Raw genomic sequence first — 15274 nt, 5'->3', positions numbered from 1 at the left:
CTTATTGGATTCCTTTCAATGAACTCAAACCTATCTCCCTAGAGTCACATAGGCAAGTACAAACTGACAATCATATGGATTTTAAAAGGCAGAAACATTTTAAAAACTTCAGTAATTTATATCACTTTTAAGCAATACTTTATATACAATGGAAAAAAGACATGCATAGTCCAAATACAATGTTGAAAACAGCATTTTCATAACAAAAAATCCAAACACTAAGTTAATACCATGTACATGAATTCAAGGACATCCTTTTTTCTGTTGCACACAGTTTATTTAACAATATACTATAGAAGTAAGAAATGAGTTTGTTCCCCCCTCTATACAGTGATTGAATCTTGAATTGTTCATATTTATAGTAATTATAGTTTGCATGATTTACACTGTAATTGCTTTTCCTCAGTTCAAGTTCACATCGAAGTATTACAGAATACACTCCTTCCCTGTTAAAATTAATATGTCCTAAGTAGTGAGTGTCCCTATTTTTTTTAAATCTAAAACCAGTTTTATCAGAGAAACAAGCAACAATTTCTACATCTGCAACATGTGTTCATGTGTGCAAGAGTCAGTTCCTATCTTTCCCAGGGGTAATAATACTTAGGATACTTGCAAAATCCAGAATAGAATAAGACTAAAACAAAACAAAACTTTATGCCAAATGTCAGAAATGTAGCAAGATACATTAGAATGTGAATATTTTTCTCCTCTGCTAAACACCACTGCTTAGTTTTGAAAGTACAAATAAAAATATGAATATAATGGACTCATTTTCCCCTTTAAAAAAGTAAAGTCAACGATAACAACTAAAAAAAACACCCCACAACAAGGAGACCAGATATTTTAACCACACCTGGCTGGCTTTAACAAAAAATATATATATTCTCTCTCTTTTTTTTTTAAACAGCATCCATTCACAAGTAGAGGATGAATCAGTCCCATTTAGGGTTTAGCTCAAGCTACAAGTCTTTTTCAGTTCAAGAAGTCCAGGAACATGAGAGAAACGATGTGATGCTACAAGCCCTCCACAAATTTTTCTAGTGTGTCACCTCCTGTGGTATCACCAACCAGGGACAGCTCATTTGGTAACACGTTCCTGTTTGGGGGGTTGAGCTGGGGAAGCATTGCACTCTGCTCTGGGTTGCCCAGGTGTCCCTGTTCCATGGAGCCAGCCATTGTAACAGCCAACCCAGGGTGAGGTGAGCCAGTCTGGGGTGAGGCATGGTGAGGAGAAGGCTGGGGCTGTATCCTGGGGGATGGGCTGGAATGTGGTGGCTGCGACTGGGGCCGGGGGGACTGAACGGGTGCTGGAGAGCGCACCTGGCTGCTGAGGGAGGCGCTGATTGGTTGGCCAGGGAGGTGGGACGAGGGGGCCTGTCCTGAGAGCAGATGCTGTTGGGGGCTCATGGGATTTGGTTGGCCTGGGGAGCCCATCTGTGGTTTAAGTTGCTGCTGCTGCTGCTGCTGCTGCTGCTGCAGGAGTCGCTGCTGCAGAGCTTGCTGGATGTTAGGGCTGCCATCAGCTCCCAGGGCTGGCTGCCCCATAGGATTCAGCTGTCCCATCTGCGCTAGCTGCCCCATGGCCCCTGCTTGGATTGAAAGATGCTGCTGCTGCTGCTGCATCCGCTGCTGCTGAATGGCTTGGGCATAAACTCCAGGGCCTGGAGGCTGAGGGAACTGGCTGTGAGTGGCCAGCCCAGCTCCTCCTTGCTGCTGCTGCTGCTGCTGCAGTAATTGTCTTCTCAAGATCTCCCTGTACTGAGGACTCATGTTGGCCATAGCTGGATTGTGAGCTGGGTTCATGATACTGATTGACTGGCCCTGTGCAGCCAGGCCTCCTATGGCTGGTTGCTGGGGAGGGACCCCCGGTCGCGGGACACCTGCTGGCAGTGCACTCAGATTCTGCAGGCCTGTTTGGGCATGCAACCCTGCTGGTGGAGGCGGCTGCTGCAGTGGACCTGGAGTCTGTGGCATGCCTGCCTGGGGCTGCATGCCAGGCTGGTTTGCTACGTATTTGGCTGTTCTCTGCTTTATAAAAGCTGCCATGAGCTGTGGGTTCGACTTCAGGATATTCAGCACCTGTTGCTGCTGCTGCGGGGAACTAGGAGATTTCAAAGTCCGCAGTAACTCTTGCAAAGCATTTGGAGGAATCGTTCGGGCTGGCGGCTGCACGCCTGGCATCCTTGGGCCAGTTACTGCTTGTTGGCCGGGCATGGGCAGGACTGGCCTTGGCATTCCTGGCTGCTGTGGGGGCACCGGAGCCGATGACTGCCACTGCCCAGGCTGCAGGTTGGGCAATATTGGGCCACTGCCTGAGTTAGGCCGGGGCACGTTCATGCCAACCTGCTGCATGGGATTCACCGTCCCCACTGCTGTGCTCACTATCCCTGTTCGGCCTGGAGGCAAGCCATTGCTGCTCACCCGGTAGAGCTGCTGCTGCTGCTGCTGTTGCTGCTGAGCTGCTTCGATTTCAATCTGCCGAGCTGCTTCCACAGCTCCTGGTGGGGGTTGGGCAGGTGGAGGCGGAGCAGCCACCTGGGTGGAAGGTTTGCCCGCTGAAATGGGAGGGGGTGCCAGTGTTCTTCCTACACTAGGAAAACCAGCTGGTGACATGCTAACAGGGGAAGGCTGGGGAGGGGGCTGGGGAGTCTGTGGGGTGCTTGGCTGCTGTGTCGGGGTCCCAGGCGTTGCTGAGGTAGGAGAAGGCAAATTCTGCTGAGGCACGTTTCGGGTGGTCATGGTTGCCATCCTGCGGCGAATCAACTGCGCCTGCTGCAGACGGTGTTGGATCTGCTGCTGCCGGAGCTTATGCTTGATGTTGGGGCAGAAGGGCACTGGGCATTTGTTCTCTTGGCAGTGTTTGGCATGGTAGCAACAAAGGGCAATCAGTTGTTTGCACACAGGACAGCCTCCGTTGGTCTTGCGCTTGCAGCCCTTGGTGTGCTGGACAACACGTTTCATCTTCTGGCAGGATGGCAATGAACAATTTGCATTGCGGCATTGGCAAGCGTGCACTAAAGACTGAATGCATCGCTGGATGCTGAGCCGACGGGATTCCTGGGGACTCTTAGACTGCTGCTCCCCTTGGTTGTTCCCGTCATCGTCCAGGCCCAAGCCCCACTTCAGCATCTTATGCTCATGGCTCTTGGTGTTGTAGCAATTAATGCAGAGGTCGTAATCCTGAAAAGCAAAGTGAGAGACACTGAGATTAACAACCTACAATGTGAGAAAGACTCAATCTAGCTTCACAAACTCTCCCTATTCTTTTATGCAGGTGAAACGCATGCGTGCTCAGGAGAGGCTGAATGGTCCTTAGACCGCTCCAGATGCAAGCCTGATAGCTCCATGTACCTGAGACATTCCATCTGTCAGTGTTTTACTTCTATTAATACGTCATTCAATTATCAAGAACATAATGAAGAACTCGAGTGGCCACTAATACAGAACATCCTTGATCAGAAAAAAGGATTCCTATGGAATTTCCACAAAGAGAAATGTTACTATGGCTTTGTTCAATGTGTAAAACTGATGCTCAAATCATAATAACTGGCCCCACATTGTTATTATATGTCATATTAATCATAATATCATTTTTTAAAAGTATTGTACAAAAGAAGACATAGGTTTGCAGACCAATCCACACCTGGAGTAGCATCAAAGCAGGCAACATATACTTACTTCACAGACTGTGCAGTGCCACCGTGTTTCCACATGATGTTTACATTCATTGCATGTATAAACAAACCGATCCTGCCCCTGGGTGTGCAGCTCCACAAGCATGCACAGAGTGGACCACTTGGAGCGCCGCAGTGAGGAAAATTCCCAGTGCTTGTCCCTTGCTAAAGTAAGAAAGGCATCCCGGCCATCCATCAGATCACAACTAAGTAATGGATCTGGATCCACAATGGGGGGTAAGGTGTTGATGACGGGTCCCGCGTGCAGGTGAATTACAAAGAAGACCTGCCGTGTGAAGGCAAAGGAAGAGGTGAGCACAAGACAATCTCCACCAATGAGAATTGCCAAGTTGCTAAGGTACCACGTTGCTTAATGTGGTCTTCTTCCCTCCCTCTCTCTTTTGTAATGTTAAATTTTGCAAATGTGAATGCAGAAAAGGAAATGAGGAAGGCTTGGCCATAGTACCTCTTTATGCTTCTCCATTGTGGCATACAACTTCTGAGACAAATCATTTGACACATTAGGCATGGAGGGTTTCTTCTTGTTGGCTCGGCTAAGGCTGCTCTTATTCTTGTTTGTTTTCTTATTATTCTTCTTCTTGGCATTCTTGCTGTCACCTTGGTTTCCCTGTTAAAACATCAGGAAGCTGCTCAACTGTTCCTCTTTCAATGCATGTGTGAACAGAACACCTGCTTGCTAGGAGCAGTGGGCAAGGAAATTTCAGACAAGCTAAAAAAAAGTGGTTCCCCACAATACTCTTGATTTTCTGTAACAAAAATACCCCTCAACAGGACTGAATAAAAAGACTCAACAGTCCTTTAATTGTAGAAGTAACCTTCTTCCTTCTTGCCACTGTCTGGGACAGAAGGAACACCCTGTGCTGCTGTTGGCCCATCAAGTTCAGAAAAACAGGCCATGGTGATAATTGAACAAAAAAATCCCAATGGATTACATGGTTTTTCTTTCATTTTAACTGAACTGGTTCTCTTTGTTGTGTTTTGCGGCTGCCAAAAATAAAAACTGAAGTAAACTATTGCTTTACTCTTTCATGAATATCAACATTGTAAGATCAAATGTATACATTCTCAACTGCTCCAGAAATTTAATGTGAATTGGGCACAACAGCATGAACAGAATATAAATACAGTGCAAAGCCCAGTAAACCAACCAAGATTATTAACATAATAGTCATAATGATATTTGTGCGTACGTTCCTTTTAAAAAAATCTTTCTTGACTTGCTTTCTTTTGCAGGCTACTTGCCTACAACAAAAAGCAAGCATGAAGCACACATTTAACCCTCTCATCTGAACACAGGAGACTGTGACTTCTAGTCCCACTTTAGACATGAAAGTTGGCTGGGTGGACCTCTCTCTTAGTCCAACTATCTCACAAAATTATTGTGGGGAAAACAGAAGGAAGAAGGTGTATCAAGTATGTTCACTGCCTTATTCATAAAAGTAATAAAGGTGGGATTTAAAAGATCCACCTCTTCCTTTCCCACAGGAAATAATTTAAAAACGGCAACAAAGTCAGGCAAGCAAGGTTCTCTGCTGGTTTGCTCCAGCACAGAACTCTTTGCATCATGCTTTCCAGCCTAAACTATCAGCATAATCAATCCATGATGGGGTTGTGCAACCATACTGGAGGGGGCAGGGGAATCCCAAACAGAAGCTACCAATTAAAGCTTAATCTATGATTGGAACAGCTGGAACATCAGAAACACCACCATGCAAAACAAACCCAATTGTATTTTGAGTAAGGAAGAAAACAGCATCCCTTAGTCAACTGGATCAGTCACTGTCTTCTTACACAGGGATTAAAACGAAGGGAGCCTCCCCTGCATGCTATTTTGATCTTCTAAAAGGAAATGTGGCATGTTGGATTGAAAGAATTTGTGGTTCACATAGCTCACATAAATATTGTGGCCATATCACTCATAAATTTAGTCACCTCTATTGTTTCACTAGCTGCTGTGCTTTCTTCCTTTTTTCTTTCCTCCTCCTCCTGTTCTAGCTCTTTTATGCTCTCTTCTAATACATTGGGCCAAAAATCACCCTCAAAGTAGGGCAACTCCTTGGCACTTGTTAGCCGATCCTCAGTTGCCTGTTTGAAGATATCCTAGAAAAAAAAACACATAAGAGCTAAGAGCAATGGCAAAAGTTCAGGAGCCAACCAATGTCACATAAATTGAAACTATCTTACTATACCCTCATTTGATTTAAACGAATGATGGTTTAAAATAGTTTTCTGTGTTTCATTATGATTGTAAGCATATTTACACATCCAATGCCTTTGCTTTAGCCAAACCTAAGACACACGCTGTTGCTTAATTTTGGATTGACAGAGAAAAGCATGACTGATTTGCTCCCAGAACTGAAGCGCCCCTAATTATTAATTTCCCTTTCAACTGCTCTCTAGATACCAATGTCTCCAGACTCTCTTTGAGGAAATCCTCACCTTGTAATCATGAATGATCCGCTCTGCAAAGGCCTTGTCCAGCATCTTCTTGTACCACTCTTGCAGACGTTTAGGTTTGGGGATTTTTTGGTCAGGGGGGTGACAATGGAAGATGTAATCATCACCCTCACTTGGTGGGCAGGCCCAGATGTGGCCTGTCACATACCTGTGAGTTTCACACAAGGAAGACATCCCAGTTAAGTAATAGTTTTGTCCAGAATTGGAGGCAGCCATTCTAACTGTTCAACTGCAGTAGAAAGGATATTTAGATAACCAGCACTTACATTCAATCATTCATTCACACCTCCTTGTGCCTCTTGAGTCTATAACCATTGTTGATACCGTACCTTTTAAAAAAGAGCTGATCCTGTTTTCACACGCGGCATTCCCCTAGAGTTTGAAGCCCTAACGATGCTGTTCTCTGTGAAGGTCATAAAGACAGGCTGTAGGCCTGCAAAACTAGGACTATCAAACTACACCAATGTTAAATTTGTGTATTTACTGTGCGGTAATTTGCTATTTAGTTCATTTTTTATTGTTGCATTCTTGATTTTAACGTCCTTTGTGCCACCTGGATTGTTTGATGATCTTACAAAGAAGAAACCCAAACTGGACAGGACATTAATCTCTAGCTGTTTCGGGACCCTGTGTATTCTCTGCAGCACAACAGCATTGGCAATATTTTAATAACAACTTTAATGTTTTAATCCAGAGAAAACACAGAGCTATTTGAGTGAATGCCCAAGCACTGAGGTAAGTTTGTTGATTTATAAAGTTTATAGGCCACCTAGTTTATTTTCTTTATGTTCTTTTTGAATAATCTTGGACCCCCTTCCTTCTTTGGAATAGGAAAAGACCCAAATCCAATACATACTAGACACAGTATAACTGGTTCTTATTTTTATTTCTTTTCTCTCACGGGTGGCTTCCTACTGTTTTTTTATTGTTATCATGCTTAACTGATAATTGCCCTACATATTGTGATAAAATGAAGGAAATAAATGTAGAGTTCTCTGGTGGATTTTAATTAAAAATATTGGAAACTAACCCTAGCCTCAAGTTCTTTAAAGTTAATAGTCAAAATATAAATATCTTACATTTTTTTTTAAAAAAAGAGGGGGAAATCACTTTCCACTTGCATCTGCCCAAGGAATTACTTTCTCCAGGTATTCTGTCAATTGTAGTTTCTTCAATAATTCCTGGGATGGAAGGAAGTGACAAATTGCATCCTACAAAATTCAACTCGGAAAGCCACACCGAGCTTACTTACATGGTCACAAAACTGGGTCAATATGTAAATGATTCTTATTTTTCTATCCCATTCCCAAGAAATGGAAAAATCTGCTTCAAGCACACAAGCTTCTGCAAGATTCAATAGAGCAGCTTGCCCAGAATTTCTACCCAAACTGCTTTACCTCTAATGGCAATTTGAATGTTTAAATGCACCACAGAGGCATAAGTTTGAAATACTTTAACATACACAGGAGGAGGTAAACAGCAGGCATTTTACACAAAGCACGCACACACACTTTTCATAACACAGCAGTCAGACCTTGAATATTTTTATGCAAATAAAATATTAGGTTAGTTTGTGCTACAAGAATGTCATTTCCTCTTATTTGTTAGAAAGCTGTGAGCTTCTTGTATTAGAAAGCCTTGCAAGTATACAAAAAGAAAATGTCAATATTACAGACTGTTCAAGCTTTTTTAGTTAACAATAGGAAAGAGAGTTGCCCATAAGTTTATTTTTCATACGTTCTTGGTATTTTCACGTTTTGTATAAGTCTCAGTGAATAACATATAGAGAATGACCTATATGAAAGCTAAGAGTTCCACTGAGTTTCACATCAGAAAGCTGAAAAATCGATGCTTGCCCACACAATTATACATATTTTTGGAATGTGTCAATTGTTTTAACCAGAAGAGAAAATTACCATGCACAATATAGGAAGACTACTATGAGGTGTTTAGGAGCTGAAAGTCTACAGGACAGACAGGAGTGTTGGGATCTGCCTTTCTGGCTGGTTCGCCTCTCCCCGCCCTTCCCCTTCTCACTGAAGCTTGCTGCAGGGAAATCAAGATAATCCAATGAGATCAAAGGATGAAAACAACCAAGAGCAATTTTCCAAGTGACTGATTTTGTTCCTAAAGTCTAACTGACCCACACTCCTTGCATCAATCTGAATGGCTGCTGCAGCAACAGATGGGGGAAGCCGAGTTGGAAAGAGTATGTGTAAATCAGAAAGGAAGGATGGGTGAATGAATGTGTTTGAAGAATGGAGAATCAAGATACACACAGAGAAAAAGACAGTCCCCTGGCTGCTTACGGTTCTTTTAATGTCTACTATAAAATTAGTATCCCCTGACACCATTTCCTGGCCTTCAACTATGCTTCCCAATCACATTTAGCATTTGCTTCTCCATGCACCAGTGCAAGGAAAATGTCCCGACTGACCCTGTAGAAGTTACAAGGATATAACAAATTCCGCTTGTTTCCACTCAGAGGTCCTGGCAGAACACTCACCCCAGTTTCTTGACATATTCCAGATACCCAATGAGAATTTCATGATAAACAGCAGTCCGGAGGCATCTTGGGCGAAAGAAATGGATACTGTCCAAGTAGGAGATGTACACACGCCTGTGACAAAAGTAAAGAAAACTCAGTGGTTGAATAATTGTTCCTTTGATTAATATCCTGAGCCCTGGTGGCACGTGGTGGCTAGAATGCAATATTACAGGCAAACTCTGCCTGGAGTTTGATCCTGATGGGCTCAAGGTCACTTCAGCCTTCCCTCCTTGCAAGGTCAGCACAACTGCTTTGTAAACCACTCAGTGAGTGCTGTAAAGCACTATGGAGCGGTATTGTAAGTCTATTGCTATTGCTCTCCTGCTTTTCCTTCAGAAGCTCATATCCTAACTAGTTGGATTATTGTAGTTCATCTGACATAGGGCTGCCCCTGAAGACCATCTGGAAAGTTGATTGAAAACGCAGCAGCCCTCCTGATTATTAGGCTGTTCTAGAATTGCCACATTCTATCACTTTGGAAAATGCTTCCCATTCTGAATGAAATTTGAACTGCTGGACACTACCTATAAGAACCTATGCAGCTCGAGGCCTGGATATCTAGGAGACCAGCATTCCGCTCTTGTTTTGGATGATTAGGCACCGCTGCCAAGGGTCCCTCAGAGGGATAGGACACAATAACATTCTCTGTGGCTCATCTCTGTTGGAACAACCTGTCCCCTGAGGGGAAGGGGGATTTTCATGGCCTTCCAAAGATCTTTGGCAACGGATTGTCTGGCTTTACTGGCACCAGGATGGCTGTTACTGTTATCTATTAGGTTTTGTGTCCTGCCAGACAGGCAGGCAATAAAACAGAAAGCAGTTCATCTAATTTCCCCCACAACTAGAACCATGTAAAACAGCCTAAGTTGAGACTGAATAACCAGAATACTTCCTTCCTTTGGAAGGAAGCAAAGCAAGACCTTGTGTTTGGAGGTGGACAATCCCATCCGTATTCTTGCACGTGCATGCCAAAAAAGCAGACATCCACACCATCAATCTCTTCAAAAGCAAAAAGAGCCTTTGTTCGGTAGGGGAAGGCCTCAGCCATTTCACGAGAATCCACAAATCTACGACAAAGAGAAATTCACACCATTTTAAGGTAAAAGATAAAAAGCCGAAGAATTAATTATTTGATGTTAGAAATTTTTTTCCTTCTCAAGCTGGCTTACTAGTTAATGGTTTATTTTCAACTATTATTGGGTTATAATAGATGAAAATGGCAAACATAACCTCCACCCAGAGGCTGTTCTGATATACAAGATTCTATGGGCCCTACATTTGGGATAAAATGCCCAGCTACCTAGAATTCCTCCTTAAAGGGCAAAGAGAACTGAGAATGACATTTTAAAAAATTTTCCCAAGGAAAAGACTGCTCTATCTGCTAGGCTGTTAGAAGAATCAGTTGTCACATAGAGTGAGAAAAACAAGATCATAGCAGATCTGACCACTATAGTACTAAAACTGAGTACCGAGTCCTTCGGGAAAGGGCGGTATATAAATCCAATAAAATAAAATAAATAAATAAAAATGGAGTTAGGGGGAAATCAGGTCTCCCCCACCCTCCAAACGGGAGAGCAGATAACGGCTTGAACATTTTCTAGAATATGGCTAGCTTGCTGTTGAAACACAACAATTGCTTTTATTTGTCTGTTATGGCTTCTACTGTTTTTCAGTAAAATACTCATCAGGAGTTCTTTAGCTAATTTAATTGATCCTAATCTTGCCTGTTAGCTGTTGTCATGGACACAGCACAATAGGCTTTCTGGTTCCCAGTGTATAAAATACCCTATTCTGAGATTATGCAGACAAAAAAATCTAGGAATATATGGTAAAATGGCGCTGTCAGAAAAATAAAATAAAATTTTAGATGCTTAAATAAAGATATTATAGAAAAATGGATTCAGTCAATTGGTAATGGTAATCAGATGAATCCAGTAAAAGAAAAGCAAAACTCACCGAGATTTCATTCCTGGTTTGACTTCTACCGTTTTATCTGAACTGGCCACTACTCTCACAAACACTTCCCCAGCTTCTGGGTGATTCTGCCGCCGCAGAAATTTGTTTACACGCTCTTCCAAATGATTCCCTAAGCGGGTAGTCTGTAACCCTAGTAGGTGAGGAGGAAGAAGGGAAGAACAGAAAGAGATCATCCTATTTTTCGTTCATATATCATTACAGCAATGTTTAGCTTTATTCTTAAAGCTACAATCAACACCCTTTATTGTAAGTAACCTTCATAGGAAAATGATGAGCTTGTTTCCAAATGATAAAGGAATGGATCTTATTGCTATAGACCATCGCCTTGTAATACAAACCATCAACAAAAACAGGGGTTCACAAGACCAATCAGGAATACAGAGCTGAAGGGGTGGGGAGGTGCCTGTATTCATGGGATGAGGAATAGCAATAGCACTTAGACATACACCGCTTCACAGTGCTTTACAGCCCTCTCTAAGCAGTTTAGAGTCAGCATATGGCCCCCCAAAATCTGTGTCCTCATTTTACTGATCTTGAAAGGACAGAAGGCTGAGTCAGCCCTGATGCCTGAGGATCGAACTGTTGAACTGCTGGCAGCCAGCCGTCAGCAGAATTAGCCTGCAATGCTGCATTCTAACCACTGTGCCACCACAGCTCTTATAGACCATGTGGAGGCAGGAGCACCAAATGCTTTACAAAGCTTGCAGTTTCTAAAACCGGGAAAACTCCACATGCCCCCCTCACCCCCGGGGAAGCAAGTGTGGAGAACTACCAGTGGAGCTCTGTTTTATATTTAGGTTTGCAATACAGTTATTTTTCCACTCCACTACTTATTTGAATCAAAACAAAATCCAAATATGAATGGCCTTCCACAATATTACTGAAACAATTAATAATGGGGGTTCCTTAAAAGATGCATTAAGGAATTGTCTTTAAATATAGTTAATATACAATAAAGGAGGCCATAAACTTACTTTTGGCACTGAATTTATTCTCTTTGCGTGTTCGGCCAGTTTTCTTTAAACAGTTGTCACACACAAAACTAAAAAACAATGAAGAGTTAATAAACATATCCTGAGCTGAAAATATCAAAAAAGTTTTTTTTTAAAAAAAGGGAAAAAAAGATTTACTTAACAAAATACTACTTTCTTCATTAACAGAAAATGTGCAAATGTGCACTTTGTTTTCTTCTCTCCCTGGGGCCATTTTTAACTTAGCGCTGAAGCCCGTCTTAATTCCTGAACAGCGTAAGGGATACAGACTGAGATGACAGGGTTTGTAGGGCTGCCCTGGTAGAACATGGAAAACAGCAGTTCACTTATTGCAAGGCTGAATCCATGGACTTGGGCTGATGGTGAAAAAGGAGTATTATAACTATCTCAAGTCCCCTAGCCAAGCGATGATGAAGCAGACAATTTGAAATTCTTTGCTCAAAATTCCATTACGATCTGCCTGGAAGAGCTCTTTGCATCCCAGAGCAGTTGGTCAAAGAGACTGCCACAGGCAAGTTCTTGTCAGCTGGGTATCTTGTGTTCAGTGGTCAAAAGGAATTGGTGTTGGACAGGACTGTTCTCATTCTGCAATAAGAGCACTTCTTTTATTTATTTATTTGGCATTTTTAAATGGTCACCCATCTCGCAAGAGTGTGACTCTGAGCAGCATACAACAATGAATTATACTTTCTTGACATACTGTGACATGCACACCACATTAGGTACCACATACATGGAATCTGATATTAGATTAAACCTGGCACGTATTTATATTATTCCTTTAAGAAATTCACAGCATGGCCCTTAACACTCCAGAGTATTCTGAGACAGCCCGGTCTGATAAAAGGCAACTGCCAATAGAAGATTCTTTTCTCAGATGCAGACAACACTTCTCACTTGCATAAAAACACATAACCAAAGCCTATGGGAAACCCAAAAGCCTAATGTCTAATGTTGTTAAGAAACTGAGTAGTTCCTTAGGAGCCAGTTGAATTCTAAGCTTCTAAGCTCATTACTTAGAAATGAACACAAACTTAATATATAAAACCTGAATATTTGTAGGCCCTAAAATGCAAGATGGAGCAAGTCACTCTCAATAAAATAAACAAAGAGGATTTTAAAACATCATTGCAACCACATATTACAAGCATGCTGGGCAGATTTTTTTGTCAGAACCACAGAACAAAGAAATTTTTGTTGCAAATCACCCACATCTACACAGAATTCTGAAATTTGTTTAATACAACACAAACACCCCCAATTCAGGGTGTACTAGTTTTTATATTAGCTAATTTTTGTTAATTTTAATCTTAGTACTTAACATTTTAATTTTTATATTGTCATTTTTCTGATGTTGTAAGCCGCCCAGATTTGCTTGATAGTGAGATGGGTGGCATATAAATTTAATGAATAAAATAAAAATTTGCAGTAGTAAAATAGGGTAGCTCTCGGAGCCACTTACCCAGAAGGCCAAATAATATCGTAGTGTAATGCGCATATCTGATGCATTTTTCGGCCACATTCTTTGCAATCAACAAAACTGAACAATGTAAAGAGAAGAAGTTTTAACTTCCTTGAAACAAAAATACATATTAAATACATATGTGTTCCTAAACACCATTAAATATTTAAAAATGTTTCTGCATGACATTGGTGTTTCAGACATAAATAAAGTTTCAGCATTACATTGCTTTCTAAATTACTGGATTTTGACTTTTTAAAAGACTTTTTCTGCACTAGTTTTCCCAGCTGACTTATCGTATACTACCTAAATGTGAAGTTCAGTTTTGCAGCTACTGCTGCCAATAGAATCACACCATACTTACGGCTCAGGATCAAGTGTGTCATTTTTTTTCTTCTCAAAATGATCTTTTGAGATGGTTCTGCAAAGAAAAACATATAAAAAATTAGGACTTATTTTGGTTTAGCTACATTATAATCCATAAGTATATTTCTGTAAAAAAGGCAGCTGCATACAATAAAGCTATGTATTCTTCAAGAGAGTCTCATAAAGTTAGTCACTCTGGAATTTGATTGTCACCTGGTATTCTTAGACAAAGCTAGCTCATAATCTCCAGTTACAGAAATTAACCCAAGTCAAATCAAATTTGTAAGTCAACATTTAAAAAACTGCTGCAATTTATGTGTTAAATTCATCAAACAATGCTTGCAGGGAAGCAAAAAACTAATAGCTATCACTAAAAAAGGTCTTCAGCACTCTATGAGAACAAGCTATCTATGGTTGGTTGGCTTCTTTTTTGTTTAGCGCCCAGAATAATTAATTTTTAGCAATATGTTTCAAAGACAGGACTATTTATTCTCCATATATTCCAGAATGTGATGTGTGCAATGTGTTCATGTCTGAATATGATCTGAATTGGAGTCTTTTAAACTGAACATTCACGAAATGTTGCTCAGTACTGAGGATGGAAAATGAACAGCTGCATTGCCAGAAAATGGTTAAGCCAGATTCTGCAGAGAACAGGCACCGAAGAATTTTCTGCAAATGTAAACGAGGCTACAATGTATGAGGAGGTGTGCCTGTTGTCTCTGTTGACCTGCTACATCTGATATGCCTACACGGTAACTGAAACCATTTTTTCCTTGGTTTATACTCAGCAGCTTTTAAAAAACGGAAATACTTACGTTTGTGGCTGGGCAGGGTCGTCACCCAGGGTAACGTTTTCGCCCTGGATTTCAGTAAAACATCTCTCACAGAAGTGATACCTGTCAGTGAGAAGGCCATATTTGGGTGAACTGGTCCATCAAAACACATAGCCACCCAAGCAATGGAACCACCAATCAGAGCAGGGCAGATCATCACGACGAAAGGGGGAGCGTTGTTTTTTGTTTGATGGGCCAGTGTGGACAATGAAAAGGAAAAGAGGAGGGGAAGGGAAGGGAAGGGTTAGAAAAGAGGGGAGAGGACAAACAGCACCGACATCAAGACCACACGGAGCAGAAAGCCCAGGCCAAGTGCGGGTTAGCATTTGGTCTCATTACAAGGGTGACAAAGGAGAGCTCCAGAATTCCAGGCTTCTTGTGGGGCAGCCCCAAAGGACATCAGTGTTTCAACTGAAGGATTGGGATTCTGTTTAATCATAAAGTATCCTTTAAAGCAAGCAGTTACTAGATACAATTTTACTGCAGCCAAAGTAAGTTTACCACAGTATTTATGAATACAACAGAAAAAGGAAGTTTTAATATTGTCCACTGTACCAAACTGTGTTTGAAAGTTAAATTAAATGTGGGCAACTGCTCAAATGCATACTATATAAACAAAACCCAAGTTCATACTTTAAACAAGCACGTAACCAAGAAGCATCTTTCAGTCTATGTATATTTCATAAAGGTATGTGAACTATTTACATGGTTTATCTTGTAACAATACAAATCATAATGAAGTGATCTATTAAGGTTTTGCAAACAGTAACAGACTTGTTTCCATTTTCTCTTAACTAGAATGAAGCCTAGCCAATTCTTTGTTGGTTTAAGGCAGGGGTGTCAAACTGCCGGCCCACGGGCCAGACGCGTCACGAAGAAACAGCGCCCACCTCATTGCTGGCAATGGGGAAAAAGTTCTGATACATCGCGCGACGTCACAT

The 15274-nt window shown here is 41.6% G+C and overlaps 1 protein-coding gene across 4 annotated transcripts in view; it reads right to left on the bottom strand.

Annotated features, from left to right (window-relative positions):
* Positions 1–93: 93 nt before the first annotated feature.
* CREBBP (CREB binding lysine acetyltransferase) overlaps positions 94–15274 on the bottom strand; it is a 38474-nt gene continuing 23293 nt past the window's right edge. For 3 of the 4 annotated variants that reach the window (XM_081338251.1, XM_081338252.1, XM_081338253.1), the window contains 12 exons: positions 14316–14396; positions 13496–13552; positions 13132–13209; positions 11652–11719; positions 10657–10807; positions 9621–9767; positions 8659–8772; positions 6135–6300; positions 5628–5795; positions 4141–4302; positions 3679–3960; positions 94–3180 (listed from right to left, as the gene is read on the bottom strand). In XM_081338251.1, the coding sequence (XP_081194377.1) occupies positions 1015–3180; positions 3679–3960; positions 4141–4302; positions 5628–5795; positions 6135–6300; positions 8659–8772; positions 9621–9767; positions 10657–10807; positions 11652–11719; positions 13132–13209; positions 13496–13552; positions 14316–14396 (3640 nt within the window). In that variant the 3' untranslated portion in view covers positions 94–1014. The remainder of the gene's footprint in view (positions 3181–3678; positions 3961–4140; positions 4303–5627; positions 5796–6134; positions 6301–8658; positions 8773–9620; positions 9768–10656; positions 10808–11651; positions 11720–13131; positions 13210–13495; positions 13553–14315; positions 14397–15274) is intronic. The other variant, XM_081338254.1, reaches the window with a different exon arrangement.

Source organism: Vipera berus, assembly GCF_964194415.1.
Source record: "Vipera berus genome assembly, chromosome: 13".
NCBI classification, from domain to species: domain Eukaryota; kingdom Metazoa; phylum Chordata; class Lepidosauria; order Squamata; family Viperidae; genus Vipera; species Vipera berus.
The sequence above is the reverse complement of the archived record's forward strand: the minus strand, read 5'-3'. Positions and strand labels throughout refer to the sequence as shown.